General features: G+C 49.5%; 1 protein-coding gene across 1 annotated transcript in view; it reads right to left on the bottom strand.

The window, feature by feature from the left end:
• The window catches only part of LOC138246923 (vomeronasal type-2 receptor 26-like), a 471,463-nt gene that overhangs the window by 385,554 nt on the left and 62,691 nt on the right, over positions 1-23,218 (bottom strand). Inside the window, exon 2 of the mRNA XM_069201670.1 lies at positions 134-970. Within this exon, the coding sequence (XP_069057771.1) occupies positions 134-970 (837 nt within the window). The remainder of the gene's footprint in view (positions 1-133; positions 971-23,218) is intronic.

Genomic DNA, 23,218 nt, shown 5'->3' with positions numbered 1-23,218 from the left:
AGAGCAGATAGTGACCTGACACCCCAAAGGAAAAACGTTTGGATTTATTGCTTCAATTAAAAAAAAAAAAAATCACTGAATCATAAAACATGCAAAATATCTAAATTGAGGTAAACACTTAAGAGATTCTCACTTGCCAAGGTTGAAAATCTGGGTAATCTGCACATGTCTTGTTAGAAAAAGGTCCGTTCATGGGTACACAAGACTTCAAATCGTGTAGCGCCTGTGCTAGGGCATAGACGGCATTATAAGCCTTGTAGGGAAATCTGAAGTTATTCACATCATAAACCGACACATCAAGAGTTTCCAGTTTTTCTCTTTGGGTACAAAGCCTCTTTCCATCCGTTTTATTTCCAGTAACTGTTATATTCAAATCATCTCTCCATTGACAGTTGAAGACTTGTTCCCAAAACTGCTTCATATAGACATCATTGGCAAACTTAGATGGATGGATGCTATACAGAAACTCCTTGAACATTGGAATCTCTCCATTGTACAGTCCAAATCCCACTGTGCCATGTAGAGTTGGCCATAAATCTTTGGTAGAAAATACCGGAGATGGAAGCCAATTAGTACTTCCAATCCAGACTTTGCCGACAATATTCTGTGCAGAGATTTCTTTTAAAAATGGGATCATCTGAGGAGCAAAGGTGAAGCACACTATGACTCTTGCAGTTGACTGTCGCACGACATTTACCGCACGAGATACTGACTTAGATGTTGCAACTGTGGCTAGTAACTGAAAGAATTCAATACAGATACCGCTTTTTGGGGCATGTGACATTAGATTTTGACCATTCTCTATTGCAAATTCACTGTCCGAGGCCAGAATTCCTATCCAAGTCCAACCAAAGTAAAGTAACAACTCAATGAAAGCAGGGATCACATAATTTCCATTAGCAGCAGTCCGGAGAAAAGATGGAAACTGCACTTTATCACTGAGTACAGCCAGTCCTGCGCCAAAGCTTATCTAGTTAAAAAAAAACAAAAAAACACAAAGGATTTATTATGAATATTTGATGCATTTCATATTTGTGAGCTAGTGTTAAACATTGTCAGTTACTGTGCTTATTTTCCACTTGTAGCAGTGCTCAATATGTAATCCAAATCCTGGAAAGGTTTGAGATATAAACTTAATTTTAGGGGCGGAAATAATGAAACCAAGGGCCTCATTTACAAGAAATAATGCACAACTGCGCCTGCGCAGTTGTGCGTCAAACTTTTTAACGCCGGCTGACATCCAATCCTAACGCCATGTGTTCCCCGTATTTGTAAAATGGCGCACCATGGCATTAGGATTTGGTTAGAGTAAAAAAAAAAATGATTCTAACCTTTGCACCAAGTAGTAAAGCAAAATGATGCTAGTGCTGCGAAAGTGACATTACATGATTAGCGACATGTATTTTGACACTAATCAATAAATCAATCAAAGAAATTTGTTGAGCGTGCTACTCACCCGTGAGGGTCTCAAGGCGCTGGGGGGGAACTGGTGGTGGGGGCCAGGGAGGGTCACTGGTTGAACAGCCAAGTCTTGAGGTTCTTTCTGAAGGCCAGTAGGTCTTTGGTTTTGCGAAGGTCGGTGGGGAGGGAGTTCCAGGTTTTGGGGGCGAGGTAGGAGAAAGACCTGCCTCCTGTGGTGGTGTGCTGGATGCGGGGGACTGTGGCTAGGGCGAGGTCAGCTGATCGGAGATTGCGAGTGGGAGTGTGGAAGTTTACCCTTTCATTGAGGTAGGTTGGGCCGGTGTTGTGGAGGGATTTGTGTGCGTGGATGAGGATCGTGAATGTGATTCTCTTGTCTATAGGGAGCCAGTGTAGGGATTTGAGGTGTGGTGAGGTTCGTTCATGTCGGGGGAGGCCAAGGACAAGACGCGCGGCTGTGTTCTGGATTCTTTGGAGTTTGCGTTTGAGTTTGAGTGTGGTGCCGGCATAGAGGGCGTTGCCGTAGTCCAGTCTGCTGCTGATGAGTGCGTGGGTGACTGTCTTTCTGGTTCCTGGGGGGGATCCATTTGAAGGATTTTTTTAGGATGCGGAGTGTGTGGAAGCAGGAGGAGGTTAGAGCATTGATTTGCTGTGTCATGGAGAGGGAGGGGTCGAGGATGATGCTGAGGTTGCCTGCGTGGGTTGCGGGGGTGGGTGCGGGCCTAGGGCGGTGGGCCACCAGGAGTCGTCCCATGTGGTTTTGTTGGGGCCGAAGATGATGACTTCGGTCTTGTTTGAGTTGAGCTTGAGATGGTTAGTGGTCATCCGGTTGGCGGTGTCTAGGAGAGCAGCGTGTAGGTTGGTTTTGGCGGTGGTGGGGTTGCGGGTGAGGGAGAGGATGAGTTGGGTGTCATCTGCATATGAGAGGATGGTGATACTGTGTGCTTGGAGAATGTTGGCTAGGGGGATCATGTAGATGTTGAAGAGTGTGGGGCTGAGGGAGGACCCTTGGGGGACTCCGCAGGTGATCTTGGTAGTGTTGGAGTGAAGGGCGGGAGGCGGACTCTCTGGGTTCGGTCGGTGAGGAAGGAGGAGAGCCAGTCTAAGGCTTTGTGGCAGATTCCTATGTTGTGGAGGCATGTGCAGAGTGTGTGGTGGCAGACTGTGTCAAAAGCTGCGGAGAGGTCTAGGAGGATGAGTGCGACGGTCTCGCCTTTGTCAACTTTGGTCCTGATGTCATCAGTGCATGCGGTGAGGGCGGTTTCTGTGCTGTGGTTCTTGCAGAACCCAGATTGTGAGGGGTCAAGGGTGTTGGTTGCTTCGAGGAAGTGGGATAGGCGAGTGTTGACTAATTTCTCTGCAACCTTGGCGGGGAACGGGAGGAGGGAGCTGGGGCGGTAGTTGGAGAGGATATCCGGGTCGGCTTGTTTTTTTTTTAGGAGAGCGGTAATTTCCGCATGCTTCCAGGGGTCTGGGTAGGTGGTGGAGTCGAAAGAGGAGTTGATTATGTTGTAGAGTATGGGGGCGATGGTAGGGCTAGCTTTGTTGTATGATGCAGTGTGGACAGGGGTCGGAGGGGGAACCGGAGTGGATGGAGTTCATGTTTTTTTCGGTTTCTTCATGTGTGGTAGGGGTCCATGTGGATAGTGTGGTGGGGGGATCTTGAGTGGGGGTTGAGTTGGGTGAGAGAGGGGTATGTGTGGTGGTGTGTGTGATATGAAGCTGTTGTCGATGTCCAGGATTTTGTGGAGGAAGTGGTTGGAAAGGGCGTCACATAGAGGCTGTGTATGTATGGGGTCTATGTTGCTGGCTTTGGGTTTGGCAAGTTCGTTGATGATGGTGAAGAGTTCCTTGCTGTTTTGGGAGTTGTTGTCAAGGCGTGTCTTGTAGTGATCTCTTTTGGCGGTGCGTATGAGTTGGTGATGGGTGCGAATGTTGATTTTGAGGGTGGAGAAGTTGGTTGAGAAGGGTTCTAGTCTCCATATTTTCTCAGCTTGGTGGCATTTGCGCTTGGAGTCTTGGAGTTCAGGGGTGAACCATGGGGCGTTCTTGATGTTGCGGGTGGTGATGTGTTTTCTGAGGGGTGCTAGTGCGTCTGCACAGGGAGTGATCCATTTGGAGAGGTTGTGTGCTCCTGAGTTGGGGTCGTTGGTGTAGGGGGGTTATGGGCCAGTTGGGAGTTTAGTCGTTCTGTGGGGATCTTGTCCCACATGCGGTAGGGTGTGGTGTGTTGATGGTAGTGTGTGGGGGTTTTGGTGAAGGAGAAGTAGACGCAACGGTGGTCTGTCCAGAGGAGTTCGGTGGTGTGGGTGTAGGCTATGTGTTGGCTTGAGGTGAAGATTGCGTCCAGCGGGTGTCCTGCTGAGTGGGTGGGTGCGGTGACCAGTTGTTTGAGTCCGAGGTTGTTGAGGTTGTCTATGAGGGAGGTAGTGTTGTGGTCTTGTGGGATTTCTAAGTGAAAGTTGAAATCACCGAGGATGATGTAGTCTGTGGAGGTGTGGGCGTACGGGCTGATGCTGTTGGCGATGGTGTCGCAGAAGGCAGAGCGTGGTCCGGGTGGTCTGTAGATTAGTGCACCTCTGAGGGTGGAGTTGTTGTTGATGTGGATGAGGAAGTGCATGTGTTCAGTGTTGCCGATAGTGTCTTGGGAGCTGGTGGTGACTTTGATGGTGTCTCTGTGTAGGATGGTGATGCCACGCCTTGCTTGTTTAGGGAGTCTTTGCGTTGGAGTTTGTATCCCTTGGGGGTGGCTATGGCTATGTCAGGTTCTGAGGAGAGGTTGGTCCAGGTTTCCGTGAGGAAGGCGATGTCAGGTGAGTGTGTAGTGATGAGGTCCCAGAGTTCTATGGCATGTTTGTGAAGGGAGCGGATGTTGAGTAGCAGGCATTTCAGGTGGTTGTGGTGGGTGGCGTTGGTGTGGTGCGTGAGGGTGTTGTTGCGGGTGTGTTCTGGTTGTGGGCTGGTGTGTGGCGGGGTTGGTTGGTGGGGGCAGGTTGGGTGAGTTTTGTGTTGGGGGCGTTGTGTTTGTTGAGGGTGGGGTCGTTATGGTTGGTGTGTGGTGTGAGGGATGATGAGCAGGAGAAGTGGCAGGTGTAGCAGGTGAGGGGGCCATGAGTGTGTGTGGGGCTAAATGTGGTGCATGTGGGACTGGGGCCTGGGTTGAGAGAGTGTAGGGTGAGGGGGGAGTAGGTGTGTCTGGGAGGGCCAGGGGTTCTGGCTCTGGTCCCGGTCCAGGCGCGGATGGGTGCAGACGCTGCGGCTGCCATAAGAAGAGGGGAGGGTGAGAGTGGCAGCTGGGAGGTGGGAGGGCCTGTCCAATGAGAGGGCTGGGGGGAGGGGCCGCAGGGGACTCAGCGGTGGGAAAGGGAAAAGAGAAAAGCGGTGAGAATAGGAGGGGGGGAGGCGGGAGGGGCCGCAGGGGACGCAGCGACGCGAAAGTGAAAAGAGGAAAGCGGTGAGAACAGGAATGGGGAGGTGGGAGGGGCCGCAGGGGACGCAGCGGCGGGAAACGGATAAGAGGAAAGCGGTGAGAACAGGAGGAGGGAGGCAGGAGGGGCCACAGGGGATGCAGCGGCGGGGAGAGAAGCAAAGTGAGGACGGGGAAAGGAAGTGGCGTGGAAGGCAGAGGCGAGGAGCGACCTACCTGCAAGCAGCGTTACTTTAGCACCAAAAGCATAAAAAACTGCTGTGAGATAACATTCTATTAAAAAAAACACAGGAGACACAGAAACAATGACAGGAGACCCAGAAATGGAGAACCCAGGACCAAACAGCACCCAGGGCAACCCCTACAACCTAGGTACCAGTCAGGACGTCCGTGGGACACCCAGGGGAAGGGGAAGAGGAAGTGTAGGTTCAGTGAGGACAACAGCATTTTGATCAGGAAGGTGACACAGCATCAACAACAGCCATTTGTCACCTCCAAATTGCCATTAGGGAAGAAGGAGGCAATATGGGAGTCAATAGTTGACAAAGTCAACAGTGTGGCAGAAATCAGGAAGACAGAGTTGTCAACTGTAAGAAGCCGTCGCACATTTGCAAGTGCAGAACGAAGGAGAAACTGGCCAACAACCGCAAGGCAGCACTGCAGACTAGAGGTGGAAGTCCAGCACCGCAGGATGAGCTTGATGACTTGGAGTAGATGTTGGCAGCTGTCATCCCTGAGGATTCAGTCACAGGAGTCCAAGGACATGACAGTGGTGCATATGATGAACCACAACAACCACAGGGTAGGTTGCACTGGAGGGCAATGTGGGAAATATGTTAGGTCAAAAGGAGGAGGCAGCCATGTCCCTGCATCAAAATGTACTGTCTGCAGGCTGCAGTGTAGGATGCTGGCATGCTTAAGGTCAAACAGCAAACAGATGTAGGGGCTCACCTACGAGTCTCTTTCGCTGCTGGTGCCTCACTTCATCAGGTTTAAAAAGGGAGGCACCGGCGGCGCAAGGGGCTTGGAAAGAAGCCCTGTAATGTGCATTGACCTACTACAAGTAGCATATCCTTGGCCAGAACCAGCACCTCACTTACCATATTGGGTGAAGTTACAGGTGTACCCCACTTTGGGCCTCATGTACAGGGCACTATTGACACAGTGCGCCATGGGAGTGTTCTTCACATTGACTCTTTGGTGATGAAGTGTGCCAGTCCATACTTACAAGGCCACACAAAGCCACCTTCCATTGTTTGTCATGGCCTTAGAAATATGGACACCTGTCACGCATAAAACTGTATAAAAGGGGCATTCCATGAGTGTTGCTTGGGGTGCACCCATGCAACACCCATGGAACCCAAAGAAACCTGATGCATACACAGGATTACAAGGCAGGGAATGTGCCACATTCCTGCACCGCCCCAGGGGTGGCATAAGAATGACACTATGGGAAGAAATGTCTTCAATACTCCACTTGTGGTACAATGTCTATGTGTGCCGCATAGAAAGACGATGACACCCCTTTGGGTAGCTCCTGTGCACGAAGGTCTCCCTTCATGCACATGAAATATCATCCCCACAATGCATGCATCCTCGCACCATGGTTCAAGGGTGTCTGTGTTGGCACTAGCCAGCAGTTCGTGTACCACTGCAGGCAGAAAGGACAAAAATGCATCCTATCTTGTACATCTGGAGCATCTCTGCCCCTTCCTGGTGGCTCAAGGCTGTGCAGGCAAGGTACTTGCTGCGCCGGCCTGCACCCACAGTTCCAAACTTGCTGTTCTACGCTGTGTCATGTAGAAAGTGCAGGCATGTGTTGCACATACCAAAATACAACACATACCAGTACTTTCCTCTGTGATGGTGTACTCAGTGCTTTCTAGTGCCAACACAGGCACACTTGCACCATGGTGTAGGGGTGCCTGCATTGTGGGTATAATTGCCCATGTGCTGAAATGGACACTTTCCCGAACTTGAACAATTATGTTTATCCTCTTCAACTTTACATGTGTGCTGGGCATAAGTTAGGAGCTCTGGAGGGGCCTACAAATAATCCTGTTAAATCTACACCCAGCCCTGGGGGCAAACCGCAATCGCAGAGCGGGAGAGCTGTGGAGGACACTGCAAAACCGTGGAGCCCGAACGAAGCGAGGCTGAGAGGCTCCGGTGCAGGTTGGGGAACTTCAGAGCTGTCTGCTTGGCGGGCCCAGTGCAGCCGGGGACCGAGTATGAGCACGCGGTCAGTGCTGAGATGACCGGCGGCGCTCGAGGAACAGGAGGGACCGGGAGCGGAGTGGCTTAGCGGGTGACGGCGCTTGGGCCAGAGGGCGCTCGCTGGACCGAGGGCGTGCTGCGGAGACTCGAGGAGCGAGCCCCAAAGAAACACAGCAGCAAGGAGGCGGGCAGAGCCAGTGGGCCGCGTTTGCCGGACAATCAGCACCTGTGCCCGGAGTCGGGCAGAGAGAACACGGGATCTGACCCTCTGGACACATAAGAAATACACGGGGCTGCACCGAGGAACAAAAAGGAGATGGCGGAGGCCCGAAATCGGTGCCCCGGAGTAGGGTGAGTGTTGCAAGTGATTCTCCTGGCACTCCGGCGGAGCCCCACTGGAACACACCTGCACCCCCAAAGATCAGATCAGCACCCTGACGGGGGCCCTTAAATAAATAAATAAATAAATAAATAAATATATAATAAACAGAGAGAGAGAAACCCCGGCGTGCTGTGGCGGACCCTGGTCCGAACAAGAGGGACCGGGAGCGGAGCGGCTTAGCGGGTGACGGCGCTGGGGCCAGAGGGCGCTCACTGGATCGAAGGAGTGCCGAGGGCGTGCTGCGGAGACTCGAGGAGCGAGCCCCAAAGAAACACAGCAGCAAGGAGGCGGGGGGAGCCAGTGGGCCCCGATCGCCGGACAATGGGCACCTGCGCCCGGAGTCGGGGCAGAGAGAACACAGGATCTGACCCTCTGGACACATAAGAAATTCACGGGGCTGTACCGAGGAACAGAAAGGAGATGGTGGAGACCCAAAATCGGCGCCCCGGAGTAGGGTGAGTGTTGCAAGTGATTCTCCTGGCACTCCGGCGGAGCTCCGCTGGAACACACCTGCACCCCCAAAGATCTGCACCCTGAAGGGGGCCCTTAAACAAATAAATAAACATATAATAAACAGAGAGAGAATAACCCCAGCGGGCGGTAGCGGAACCTGGACCAACAGGAATTCCGGCCTTGAACGGCGACGAGTAAAGAGACACCGACCATCTGTGTGATCCCGGCAGGCCTGGTACAACGAGTTGCGCGGGGTGTCGGAGGCGGAAGGAAGCCTGCGAGATCCCAGAACTTGGCCCAGCCTGAGTAGGTGGTCCTCCCGTGTGCCAGATGTCCCCTAAGAATCACCACAAAGGTAAAAATATTCGGCTATATGACACCCACTGAATGCAAAGAGGGAGAGCCACTGGACCCTCCCCAGCTTAAAGTGCAGGACACCTTAGATAAGATCCTGGGTGCAATTGAGGTCACTAAAACTACTCTACAACGTGACATTAACCAGGTCGCAGTTGAAGTTGGCCTGCTGAGGGCGGACCACCACAAGTTAGTGGATAGAGTAAAAGACATGGAGAATGTCTTAGCTGAAATTGCACCGCAACAAAAAGACCTAAAAGCCGAGGTGACGTGTCTAGTAGATAGGGTTGCGCGCCTAGAACAAAGAGCAGAGGACGCGGAAGGCAGAAGCCGCAGAAACAACATGCGAGTGGCGGGGCTGCCGGAGGGGGCCGAAGGAGCGCACATGTTGAAGTTTCTAGAGGAATGGTTCCGTACGGTCGTGGCCCCGGAGTGCCTGACCCCATTCTACACCCTGGAGCGGGCGCACCGGGTGCCTTCGAGGCCTTTGGCGCCGGGTCGTCCTCCGCATGTGGTGATCGCCAGACTCCTACACTATAGAGACAGGGATATTCTTCTACAAAGAGCCAGAGAAGCGGGCCCTTTTAAAGTCGCGAACGGGGAGGTGACACTTTTCCCTGACTTCACACTGGATGTTCAAACCAAGCAAGCCTCATTCCTGACAGTCAAGAGGGCCTTGAGAGAGGAAGGAATCCAATACTCGCTCCTTTTCCTGGCAAAACTAAAGGTGACTATGGACGGTAAGGCCACCTTTTTCCAGACTCCCGAGGAGGCGTGGGACTGGCTGGAGGCCCGAGGGACCCAAATGGTGCGACACGCAAATGGGGGAGTACGCCGGAGCTCGGGAAGACGACGAACCAGGAACAGACCCCGCTTGGCACCAACCCAGTCGCAAAAGGAAATGGGGAACAAAGCAACACTAGAGGCTGCTGCCTCCATGAGCAGAGAGGAGTCACCCCCCAGGGACTCAGGCGGAGAGTCGGACGGCATGGTGATGTCCTCGGTGGACGGGTCGAGCTGCTCGGTGCAGGCACCAAGGGTGACCCCCCAGACGGCGGATGAGCTTGGGTAATCGAAAAAGCAGCGCAGCCCTGAGGTGGAGGTGGACAGCGATCTGGTGGGCCCTCCGGGCGTGGTCCCCCCCACCAGAATCTCATCCATTCCAACAGTATGGCGAGAACCAGAGTTGACAGTTTGACTGAGTTGCGCAGTTGCACAATATTTTGGGCAGCCTTCTGTTTAGGGGGCGCCCTGGGGAAGGGGAGTTGGGGTTCAAGATTGTTAGTTTTGATGGCGCTCTGCAGTAGGTGGGTTGTTAGGATTAGACATAAATTCAGACACAGAAGGTCTCAGGCCAATGGGGCGGGCCAAGAAGGAAATGTTGCAAATGTCCTTCCGATATGGCAGAGTATAATATGCTAACATGGAATGTGCGGGGTTGGGAACACCAAACAAAAGACACAAAACTCTGTCCTACCTAAAAAGGAGGGGTATCCAAGTGGCGTTGCTACAAGAGACCCACTTAGCAAAGGGGGAAGTAGAAAAGATAAGGCGAAGATGGAGGGGTCAGGTGTATGCCACGGAGTATTCTGCATATGCTAGGGGGGCGCTGATATGGATACATGCTGGGGTTCCCTTTGCAGTAGAATCCACCAATATTGACCAAGAAGGCAGATACGTGGTTTTAGAAGGAAGGTTACACGGTGTGCCAATTACCTTGAGTTGCATTTATGCCCCTAACCAGGACCAGATCCCCTTTATGACACGGCTATCTGGTCAACTCACGAGTCAGCGGGGGGGAGGCCTCTTGATAGGGGGAGACTTTAACAGCGTGTTAGATATAGAACTAGACCGCTCCACCCCACCACTATCTGGGGCAATGACAAGCAGAGTAGCCCAAAAACTTAGAGAATGGCTAGATGCATGGGAATTATTAGACATATGGCATGAGCAACACCCTGCCGAAAAAGATTATTCATACTACTCAGGACTCCATAGGGTACACACAAGAATTGACAGGGTGGTTTGTACAGCAACACTGATGCAGGGGATGGTCCACTCTGAATACCTGGGACGTACGCTCTCTGACCATAATCCTCTACTGCTGACCTGGAGAGTGAAGGAGGTTAGGCCCCCCATTCCGATGTGGCGATTGGCCCCTGGAGCCTTAGACGACCAGGTGTACAGGGATGACCTTCGTCTCTTCCTGGCTGACCATATTAAAATTAACGAGGGATCCACTGACTCTAGATCTGTTGAGTGGGAGACCCTTAAAGTGACAACCAGAGGATACTGTATGGGACAGATGACGGGGGTGAGACGAACGCTGGAACGTGAACTGAACAGACTCGAGAAGAAATACATGAGGGGGAACCGAGACAGGGAACAGATGAGCAGGAAAGGGAAAAGTATGCCCAGGCACGGAGAGACCACTCCCAGGTTGAGGAACAACTTAGATGCCATAGTGTGCAAAACTATATGGCCTCATTACACTCTGAGGAGGGGAGATCAGGCAGAATGCTGGCGTGGCTGGTAAGACCTGGATGGGAAGGAGAGCCTATCACCAAGGTGATAACCATGGAGGGAGAGGGAAGACACAGTCTGAACACTATAAATGACGCTTTCATGGAATACTATGCTCATTTATATAGGAAACCCAGGGAGCTTGACGAACCTGCTCTTGGGGAGTATCTGCAGCAACTCCCATTGCCAACGCTGACAATTGAGGAACAGGAGGAGCTGGGGGCAGCTGTGACAGCAGATGAGATAAGGAATGCCATATCGCAATTAGCGGCCGGGAAGACACCGGGGACGGGCGGCTTACCTATGGATTTCTATAAGAAATACGAAAACTTACTGGCCCCCAGACTGGCGGAAGTGTACTCTGAGGCATTGAGCCGGGGTGTGCTGCCGGCCACACTGAGGGAAGCATTGGTGGTCCCACTGCCCAAGCCTAAAGCTAGAGAGACATCTATTGCTAACTTTCGCCCCTTGTCAATGCTGAACAATGATTTTAAAATACTTAGCAAAGTCTTGGCCAATCGGCTGCTCGGCCACATGCCCAAGCTGATACACGAGGATCAGAACGGTTTTGTCCCGCACCGGAGCACGTCCCTTAACTTGAGACGACTATTTGCCATTCTACATATGCCCAGGGAAGCGAAACCTTTGACTGGGGTACTACTCGCCGTGGACTTCGAAAAAGCCTTCGATTCAGTTAGATGGGACTACCTGAGGACAGTGATGAGAAAGATGGGGTTGGGAGAGGGTTGGGTAAAGTGGGTGGACCTGCTATATGCGTCCCCCCTGGCTAGAGTGAGGACAGGCAAGACGGTATCCGACACCTACCCAATCCACAGGGGCACTAGGCAGGGTTGCCCTCTATCGCCACTATTATTTGCACTGACCATTGAGCCGCTGGCAGCCCAACTACGAAGGGATGGCAAGTGCAGAGGGATACAATGGGGACAACCGGAGCACATCGTTTCCCTTTATGCAGATGATATACTTATCTACCTCGGGGACGGAGAGACGGGACTCCCCTGGACTCTAGATGCCCTGGAGCACTTTGGGTCCTTATCAGGACTGCGTCTCAATAGGGGCAAAACATATGTTTTTCCCATGCTACTGGGATGTGACCGGCCCGTTTCGTGCCCCGAGGATGTAGGCTGGGCGCTGAGGACATTTAAGTACCTGGGGATACAGGTGTTCCACGAGGTGGGGGACCTCCTTGATGGCAATCTTGGGAGGGCACTCCACTCCCCACGCTCCTCTGTAAAGTTCTGGCGCTCTCTGAGTTGCACTGTCCAAAATGATAGTCCTGCTCCGGTTACTTTACTATTTCGCGAACCTTCCGCTGCTGGTCAATTTGGCGTGGTTCCGCAAACTTAAAACGCTGATCAGAGAGCTTATATAGGACGAAGGCCGTAGACGTACGGCACTTTCGATTCTTTGTAGGCCGACACACATGGGGGGCCTAGGAGTCCCTGACTTTGAGTTTTATTATTTAGCATCACAATTGCAGTGGATTGCGGCGTGGATGGGAGGAAAGGGACAATTGGATAGATACACTGCTCAAGGAGAAATTGGAATGGAACGAATCATTGCGCGGATGGTGAATATGAAAGTGACCAAGCGAGCGGACAGTATGATGACGAGAGTAGCGGCAGCATGTTGGAATAAAAGTACGAGAAGAGTAGGAGTGGGACAGCCTTATTCCCCGGAGCTCCCACTCTCAGTACTGGGGGAAGGAACAGATGAGAGGAATCTGGTGGGCTTTGGCCTCGGACCCTGGAGGAAAGCGGGAGTGGAGACAATCGGAGCGCTGCTCTGAGAGGGGGTGCTGAGGTCCTTTTCGGACTTAACAGAAATGGGCGTCCCAAGGGGACAGTTTCGCCAGTATAGGAAACTAACACACACCCTCAAAGAGCACTGGGGAACGATCAATGCAGAGCCCCCTACCCACAGAGTACTACACTTACTACTAACGTCTGGTGAGGAATCTCACTTAATTGCTAGGATCTACAGGTCCCAAAATGAGGAATCACTGGATGCACTACAGCCCCGAAGAGAACAGTGGTAAAAGACAGTGAGCAGGGAATTAACAGACGCGGAGTGGGGCAGGGCACTAGCATATCCTCGGACGGTATCCAGAAACACTTGGTTGAGATATACAGTACAACTATATGCACAGAACATACCTCACCCCACACAGACTGACAAGAATTTATGGGGGAACCCCCAAGACATGCCCTAGATGTGGAAATGTAGCTGCAGACTTTGACCATATGGTATGGAACTGCCCAGAGCTCCAGAGGGGCTGGGCTGCAGCGCTGGCAGACCTTGAACAAGTGCTGGAGGTGGAGATTGGGCTATCCCCAACGTCATGCTTACTGGGTTTGAGGGCGCATGCGCCTTTAGGGAAAGTGAGGGGACGCTTCCTGGACCTGGCACTTGTTCTCTATGGGAGACGAATCACGATAGGCTGGAAATCTCCCAGCTGCCCATCGGCGAGCGAATGGAGGCGGGATGTGTCAAGATGGGCTCGAGCAGAATTGCAAGGGTTGAAAAGTGAGGAGGCAAGGGGTATGCACCAAACCCCCATTGCCCTGGCATGGGAAGAAATGCTCCTGAGATGGGATAGTCAGACTAAGGAAGGGGGGGTGGCAGAGGGAACCCAGAGTGACTAATAGGGCAGGGCACGAGACAGTGGGGCAAGATGGAGAAACCAAGAGAGAAGGAGTGGAAAGAGGGTGACCAGGACCACCTGGAGCAGGCAGTGAAGGGGATAGGATGGCTGAACCCCAAGAGACAGAACATGGATGTTCTCAGCCCCCAAGCACATCCATCTCAGTTTGAGGAAACAGAGACAATAAGCATAGGAAGGTACTGGCCCGGCCCCAATTGAATGAAAGAGGGGGAAAAATAAAAAAATAGAAGAACAAGGAAACAATGAGTAACACCCACCACGGCTGTGAATGTAGCCTGTTTGAAATAGCGCCATCAAGTTACAATAATAAGTAGTTTTAGAGAAGTTTGTGATACGGACAAGCGGGCACTCCAGGTTAAATGCGACCACAGGATAGGGATGTACCCCTAAGACAACGAAACAACCTAGGCACATTGCATCCCCAAGGAAACTGTACACGTCTAGGATAAAAAGAAATGCGGTGGGAGCATTAGAAAATGCAAGAATATGTTGTATATTCAATGATCAGTTATATGCACTAAATCGAAACCTGTTGATACCATCAAGAATGTTGCAGATGAAATGAAGTGAAAGTTAATAAAGATATATTTAAAAAAAACTTTACATGTGTGCTGCAGAATGAAGCACACATTGAAGCAGGAAAAATGGGGGGGGGGGGGTGGGAGGTGTTACAATGTCAGAACTCCCTGTTGCACCACCTCAATGCTAACCTTGGTGTGGTTTAGGAATCTGATGCATGTCCAGATTTCTAAATCTGTGAATGTGTATCATTCCTTAGGGAAACCATGGGTGTTGGGGGGAACACCAACACCGACACTAAAGGGACTCAACTGTTATGTAAAGTAAGGTGTGAAAGGGGTAAACATTTACAGGGCCATCACAAATAACACAAGTTGGTGTAGTGCCCACTGTGCCACTGGAGCATCAAAGTCACTGAGACTCCAGTTGTGCACTGTGGTGCTTGGACCTTGGAAATGAGGCTCCTACAACACTCACTTGGAAACCTTGGTTGTAAAGATGATCACTCCTGTCAACATCTAGAAGAGTTCAACACTGAGTTACCTCCATTTCATTACAGAGGACAACATACCTCCTGGCCAGCTGCCTGTCCTGGACTTCTCCAATGATGTGGATTACCAGCTGCAAACCATCAATGACAAGACCCTACAGGAAATCCTGGGTGCCATACAGACACCATCCCTGGTCACAGAGAGGCCAAGCATTGTTGCAGGGTTTCCAGATGACTCACCATACAAGCAAAAGACACCAACTGCCCGCTCAATTCCCGTCCTGGGCTCCCAGGATACAACAGTCACGTTCCAACAAACTGCAGTAGGAATCCAGTGGGAGTTGGCAGATACAGTGCAGGTGGAGATAGAGACTGTGGTGGGTACCATATAGGCGGTCCAGAGGTGCCTCAGTCCGAATAACAAAAATTCAGCATCCAGACTAGGCACCTACTCCACGCTTTGTGTGCTCCAGCAGTCCCTGGCCAATATTGCTAGTGCCATGAGGCAGAGACACGAGCAAATGCCCTGCCAAAGTGACACCAGCGAGATTGTCAATAAGCTAAGGACAATGCAACAGGTCTTGGAGCCCATGGAGCAGAGAAGGACTCCCTCATTGCCAACTTGGGTCCCTACCACCGTGACGATGCTGCAGTGTTGCGGACCTTGCAGGCCCTCCTTGCTGCCTCATGTATTCCCACAGATGAGAGCTGCCAGGGACACAGCATCCACATCTTCAGCCCCTGATGTGTGTGTGCCTCCCTCTACTGCAGCACCTACTATGCCCTTGTCACGGGAGGCATTACATACATCAGGGGATGAAGATGTGGAAGGAACATCTTTCACAAAGAAAACTGCCCATAGCTTATCTCTGTGACACAGGGCCCCTTTCTCCTGTGCTCTGTGCTTAACATCATGCCAGTGTCATAACATCTGGCACTGTCTTTAATAACCCACTGTTGCCCTCTCACATATGTGGATTTCCATTCTGGCCAATCTTTCCTAATGGCAATATGGTCCTCCTCCTCACTGAAACACTCCTCTCCTACACATGTCTCAGGACATGTTCACCCCCATGGACTCTGTCTCGACATCCAAAGGCTAAGTGTATCTGTTGGGGATGTTATCAAATGTGATGTACAGAATTACTTCATGCCAAATCACAGTTGTAAATAAATTCACTTAGCACAACCTTAGTGTCGTATATGTGTCAGAAGCATAAACAACATGAACATGTTGCAACATGTGAATCTAACACACTGACTGCTTTCCTAAGGGATATGTGTGGATTTGTGACAGACACAAAGTCACACGCACTGACTGAAACATAAGTGAGGTGACTGGTATCTATGTTGACTAGCAAGCAGTTCCTGAGGCTCCTAAGCATGGCATGCTACAGATAGCATGCCTGAATCGTGACAGCTATTAAAATCACAACACAAGTGGCTAGGTTAAGCTTGATGGTAGAAACAGGTCTACATTCATGTGACAAACAAATGATGGATGTCCAAGACTGTGAGGGGCAGCCATACGTTTGTCAGGAACAAATCCTTGATTTAGTGAGGGTGCAATTACAACAACATTTTAACAATGCATGTCCCTTGACTTCCCAACAAAGAGCAACTGTGTGTGAATATATGTTTTGGGATGTGTATCCATGCACATCCAGATTGTCACGCACATTGCTGAACGATGTCAGGAGATAGCTGATGTGACAGCATTGCCAACCTGACAGGTACTTGACCATAGAGGAAACACATAGACACTTGTCTCAAAGTATTGTTTGGAGAGCCAAAGACATATGCCTGTCATGACCTGTGCAGACATGCTACCACCTAGACAGTGAATCATGATGGAGACCATGCAGTAGATATCAACAAGATTTATTGAAACTATTACTATCAGCCTAAAATTACCTACAATAACTTACCTTCCTTACTATTGTTGTGTAGCCATTTTAGTTATAGCTCCATGCACGTTATTTAACACACTAGGCCACTGTGCACTTTAACCTAGATATATTTTATTCGGCTTCGCATTGTTATTTTTACAATAACCATTTCTACGGTCTTGTTTTATTTTCATTTTATCTAACTGTTTTTGCCTAGCCCAACACTATGTTCTTAAACAAGACATTCTTGATCACCCTGTGCTTCATTCAAGGATACAGTTTGGTACATTGCCGGTGAACGTGGTAGAAGTTTAGTCTCCAACATTCGTAGAAAATACACATCCTTACTTAGGGACATTTTCTCAGAATATCAGCTGTGTTGTTATAAAAACACCTCCTAGTCCCATTACACGTTAGAGGGAGATTCCAGCGAGGGAACCACAACTGTATGCTGATTGCTGAATGCTTCGCTACAGATACTAACACAGACTACAGGCCTTTGTTCAAGTATGAGGGGTTGATGTCTTCCCGGGGGAACCTGAAAGGCAGAATTAGAGCTTAACATGCTGTGCTCAGATTATGAGTTAGATAGGAAATAATCCATTGATCAAAGTGACAATATGACAGAGTTGTTTTTATGTTTCACTCTTGTCGTCACCATTTTAATACTGTCATGTTGTGTTGTCCTGGTTATTGCAGCTCACGCTTTGCTACCTAAGATGCAGTCGTTTTATTAAACTCATTATTAATACATATACTGCCTCTGTTTGTCGTTTATATATGAGACCAAATTGTAAATGAGACTGAATTGTAAATGAGCCCGAATTGTAAATGAGAGAACCAGATGCGACCTGAGTGACCACGTCTTCCCTGAGAAGCCTAATATGTCATGCGCTCGGCTGCCCAATCATCACTATCCCCTGGTAGAGATGAGGCACTGCTAGTTGGCCGGAGCAAAACCCGGATTTAGAGCGACAGGAGTCACACGCAGTGGGTTAGACTCAGTCTCCCCACCGTGGATGATCCTGCTGCTCAAAATCCAGTAGTCTCATTAGAATAATGAGAGCCTATGCAACACTATCCTCAGCTACACTATCTTATCCTAACTTTTAACCTCACATAACATCAACCCCCCACCCCTCTTAAAACACATCTGTAGACAAGGACAGCTGGAACTACAGCCAAACATAACCTAACTAAACATTATTTTTATTTTGTACACACATACCCAAAACAACACCCACCCCGTAGAAACACCAAAAAAAAGAGAAACCCCAAAAGCTCCCTCCTAAGAAGACCCACTATTTATTAACAACAATCTACACTACACTAACTAATCTAACCCTAACTCTCTAAATACCCTTACTATCTTTAAAACTTTGTATACGGGGAAGGGAAGTAGTGTCTAACCGAACCATTGTCCTCTCCAGTGCCTCATCAGCCTTGATCACCCTCAGCATCTGCATCATTTGCTCAGGTTTATGTTCCAATCTGTCAATCCAGTATTTTGGGTCAGCAAGCGCATTATGAAATTCCTGCACATAGGGTGGCTCAACAAAGGGAGGAACAGCCTGGGAAGTAGTAAGGGCACACATAGTTGCAGTTGAAGGTGATGGTCCAGCCCCTGTAGACTTAGCCCTGTTTGCGGCCTGAGACCTGCCTGCTGTGTGGGTGGTTGAGGTGGATGGTTCATAGGGTGGTCCCCCTTGAGGAAATGCCTCCCAGGAGCATGATGTTCGCTCCCTCTTGTAGAGCCGCCCCATCCTCCGGAAGCCTTCTGCACCAGAGAGATGTGGTGGAAGTGATCCAACCGCTAGTCAAACTCTCGCTTCTGGGATGGGGTTGGCAGCTAAAACATGAAGAGGACTTGTCAGTCGCATGTATATTAGGCAAATAAACAACAGGCATGCAATAGAAACACCATCTGCGGTCGTCACACATCGGTCAGCATAAATCACGACATCACAGAGGGCAAAGTTAAAACACATCTGCATACCAACCATCATCTACATATTGTTCATGCCCAAGGTATCAAGGATAACTAATGTCACACAATACCACTGAACCATCTTGGAACATCTTTACAGGACCATGTCACCATTTATTATGCTCATTATATACATCAGTTATGTGACAGTGGTAGGTAACACTCATCATGTTCGATTGCTCAACGTCCCTCCTGCATGCGCCATTGTCCTTTGATACTGTAGGAAAGTAGCTTCTTTCTTGCATGGGTACCCCCACTTTTGGCCTGTTTGTGAGTGTGTGTCAGTGTGTTTTTACTGTGTCACTGGGATCCTGCTAGCCAGGACCCCAGTGCTCATAAATAAAGACCTATATGTCAGTGTGTTTTGCCTGTCTCACGGGGATCCTGCTAGCCAGGACCCCAGTGCTCATAGTTTGTGGCCTAATGTGTATGCTTGTGTAGTGTCACTGAGGCTCTGCTAACTAAAACCACACTGGAACCCCTTTATAAGTCCCTAGTAAATGGTACCTAGGTACCCAGGGCATTGGGGTTCCAGGAGATCCATATGGGCTGCAGCATTTCTTTTGCCACCCATAGGGAACTCAGACAAACCCTTACACAGGACTGCCATGCAGCCAGCATGAAATAGTGCACACACTATTTCACAGCCATTTTCACTGCACTTAAGTAACTTATAAGTCACCTATATGTCTAACCTTCATTGGCTAAAGGTTAGGTGCAAAGTTACTAAGTGTGAGGGCACCCTTGCACTAGCAAAGGTGCCCTCACATAGTTCAGGGCCATTTCCCCAGACTTTGTGACTGTGGGGACGCCATTACACGCATGCACTACATATAGGTCAATACTTATATGTAGCTTCACAATGGTAACTCCGAATATGGCCATGTAACATGTCGAAGATCATGGAATTGTCCCCCCATTCCAAATCTGGTATTGGGGAGCCAATTCCATGCATCCTGGGGGCTCCACCATGGGCCCCCAGTACTGCCACACCAGCTCTCTGAGGCTTGCACTGCAGCTACAGCTGCTGCCACCTCACAGACAGGGTTCTGGGCAGCCCAGTCCCAGGAAGGCAGAACAAAGCATTTCCTCTGAGAGCAGGGTGTTACATCCTCTCCCTTTGGAAATAGGTGTTACGGGCTGGGGATGGGTAGCCTCCCCCACCCTCTGGAATTGCTTTAAAGGGCACAGATGGTGCCCTCCTTGCATAAACCAGTCTACATCGGTTCAGGGACCCATTCTCCCCTGCTCTGGTGGGAAACTGGACAAAGGAAAGGGGAGTGACCACTCCCCTTTCCATCACCACCCCTGGGGTGGTGCCCAGAGCTCCTCCAGTGTGTCCCAGACTTCAGCCATCTTGCTTTGCAAGATGTGGGGGCATTCTGGAGGGCTCTGAGTGGCCGGTGCCAGCGGGTGATATCAGAGACCCCTCCTGATAGGTCCATACCTGATAAGGTAGCCAATCCCCTTCTCAGGGCTATTTAGGGCCTCTCCTGTGGGTTCTCTTCAGATTCTGCTTGCAAGTTTCCTTCAGGAATCCTCTGCAACAACTTCAGACTCCTCTGACCTCGGATAAACCACAGCCTACTCCAAGAAATGCTGTAAATGCAACTAAGTGTCTGCAAGAGACACTTTTCTTCAGCAACCTCAGCTCCAAGTCAGCAACTGCAGCAGTTTCCATGGTGTGCACGCTCTGGGGACTCCCTGTCTTCATCCTGCACCAGAAGAACCAAATAAATCTCCTGAGGAGTGACAGAGTCACTCCCCTGCTCCATGTAGATACCTTCCAAGGCAATGACTGGTACCCTGGGACTCCTCTCACGGCGATGAGCATGCTCCTAAGGACACAGAGAGTGGACATCATTGACATAGACTGTCCTGAGGTCCTGCTGACACAATTTGGAGGAGGTAAGACCTTGCTTTCCCTGAGAACGACAGTGCCCCTGTGTTTTGTGTCTTCTTTGCCTCCTGAGGCCTCTGTGCACTCTTTGCAAAATTCCTTTGTGCACGGCTTGGCCCAGGTCCCCAGCACTCCACCCTGTGAAGCTCAACTCACTGATTGTATTCTGGCAGCGAGGAACCTTCTTTTGTTGTGCTGAATCAAACACATTTTACACCTCCTTTGAACCCAGATCTAATGGCTTCTGGGGGTGATGGCTGGCATCCTGAGGGCTCTCCAAAGTACTGAGAGACCCCTCTTCCTCCTCACACAGAGTTGAGGCCCCCAGGTCCCTCCTGGGTCCATCAGCACCATGTTGATGAAAAACACACTTTTGCCATAGCAAAGGCTTGTTGGTGCCTTCCAACACAAAATCTCATCTGCAACAATCTTCACACCGTGGGACATCTTTTGCATAATGCAGGAACCCACTGGCATCTTCCTAGGGTGCATTTCTGCAGTCTTTAACTAACTGGGGACTCTTTTTGTGCACCCTCTTCTGGGTTGGCATGGGCTCCTGTCCTTTCTGGAACTTCTTTCGACTTCTGAACTTGGTCCCCTTCCTTTTCAGGTCTTCAGGTCAGATAATCCAGCAGTTGTTCTTTGCAGACTTGGTTGGCTGCTGCAAAATCCCCAAAACGAGGTGTAGTGCATCCTAAGGAAACTTGCAGTACTTTACTCCTGCTTTTCTGGGCTCTGGGGTGGGGTAATTTACTTACCTTTACTGTATTCTTACTCTCCCAGCGATTCTGCACACACTACACTTGTCTAAGGGGGAATTCGTGTTTCACATTCCACTTTTTTAGTATATGGTTTGTGTTGTCCCTAGACATATTTTCTCCCATTGCAATCTATAGAATATCCTACTGTTTGCATTGTTCTATGACAATTTACTTGTCTAATTTTGGTGTCTAGTATATATATTGTGTATAATACTTACCTCCAGAAGGAGTATTGTCTCTAAGATATTTTTGATACTGAGTCACCAAAATAAATACCTTTATTGTCTTTACTTGTGTATAAGTACTGTGTAACTAGTGGTATTGCATGAGCTTTGCATGTCTCCTAGCTCAGCCTAAGCTGCTGTGCTACAGCTACCTCTACCAGCCTAAGTTGCTAGAACACTAATACATTCACTAACAAGGGATAACTGGACCTGGTGTAAGGTGTAAGTACCCAAGGTACCCACTACAAACCTGGCCAGCCTCCTACAGATACATTGGCATGTACCAACCTCATCTGATCAAGGACTGCAAGTTAAATGTAGTCTACAAACAGTTTGTACCTGATATTGTAAGGCCAGATGTCTGGACACACTGTTACATGGAAAATGGATGTGACAGGTATCATATGTGAAAATGGAGGGTAGAGCACTCACCAGTGTCACACAGAGGAGCATGACAGTACTCCCATATCCACTCAGGTCAATACCTGGTGAGCTGTTCCATGACGTGATGCAGAGTTCCATAGTTAATTGATGTGTACCACTATGCGGCCCATTGCCTGTATATGTGTACAAAAATCTCGACAGGGTGTTGTACAACACTCAGCACTGCCATCTCATACCTGCGTGCATGCATGCCCTACACCTTATCTGCACTGGGATCTTGGAATAGCACTGCCTAATGCTGTACATTATGTGAAGCTGTTTGCATTACATCATGGACACTATCGGGACCACCACTATCTGATGATGTTTTGAGTGATGGCATGTGGTATGACAATGTTGTATGGACATCCCTCAGGTAACACACACATTCAAGATCTGTGAGGGTGTCATAGGTTGGCAATGTTGCAACACAGGACACGGAGTATGAGGCATTGCACCACATGGGTGGGAAAATCTACCACATTTTCAAGTGAGGCATGTTGACCACTGCCCTCACATGCTCATTGATCCTACCAAGACCTGAGTTACTGTGTGCTACATGTGGGACACAGAGCAGTAACATGTTTAGTGAACAATATATTGCCACCCTGCATGTATGTGTAGGACCCTGCATTTCTGACATATGTACTTATTGTCATCACATACACCATATCCAACATTTACAAGGCCCTTGCAGCACATGTTGCCATCAGTGAATTGTTTTCTTGGACTGCACATCCGACACACAACCTCAACCATACTGACCATATCCATGTATAGGCCTATGTCTGTAGCAGCATACATGCACTTGGTACAAAGCATTGCACACAACATGCAAGATCACACACATACAGATTGGCCCTCACTAATAGCATTGTAGTCTGCAAAGCTTGCCATCTCTCCAATGGTATAAGGCTGAGGTCCACCTGCAAGAAATAACATGAGACATAGCACTGTGAATGTTGAACAATGAACACTATGGACAAATTTTGTACATTACACATGATTTGCTAACGGACATAGAAGAATCAAGTTACTGGATACCCAATTAGGTCATTAGACATGTCCCAGTGACATAGATTGGTAGGCCAGGCTGACATGTACATGTGTGCTGGAACCATATATACATGTCTCATCTACATTGTTCACATTTTGCAGATGACTTCTTACTGCGACATTTTTTCAAGCATAGCTAATTGTACTGCCACTCTGCACATACATGACTCACAGGACACACTCACCCATGACTCCCTTTACCCCTGCATCACTTTTATAATCACATGTACATGACTATGCAACATACAACAGTAGTCAGGCCCTTTGTGGACATGGATACTTGTTCCTGGTAACCATGAACCCTTGCACCATCACACAGGTGTGTCGGCATTGGTGCAGATCAGAATTTAGTGGCTAAATACAGGGTACAAGGACAGGAATATGCTGTGTGTCTACTTAATGGTGCATTGTTGCCCTTGCCATTGATTCTATTTGGTGCAGACACATCGCTCATAGCCCTGCCCTTTGTCATAACTTGGAAAATGAGGCCCTGTGGCCAACAAACATG

The sequence above is a fragment of the Pleurodeles waltl genome, chromosome 7, assembly GCF_031143425.1.
Source record: "Pleurodeles waltl isolate 20211129_DDA chromosome 7, aPleWal1.hap1.20221129, whole genome shotgun sequence".
NCBI lineage: Eukaryota > Metazoa > Chordata > Amphibia > Caudata > Salamandridae > Pleurodeles > Pleurodeles waltl.
The sequence above is the reverse complement of the archived record's forward strand: the minus strand, read 5'-3'. Positions and strand labels throughout refer to the sequence as shown.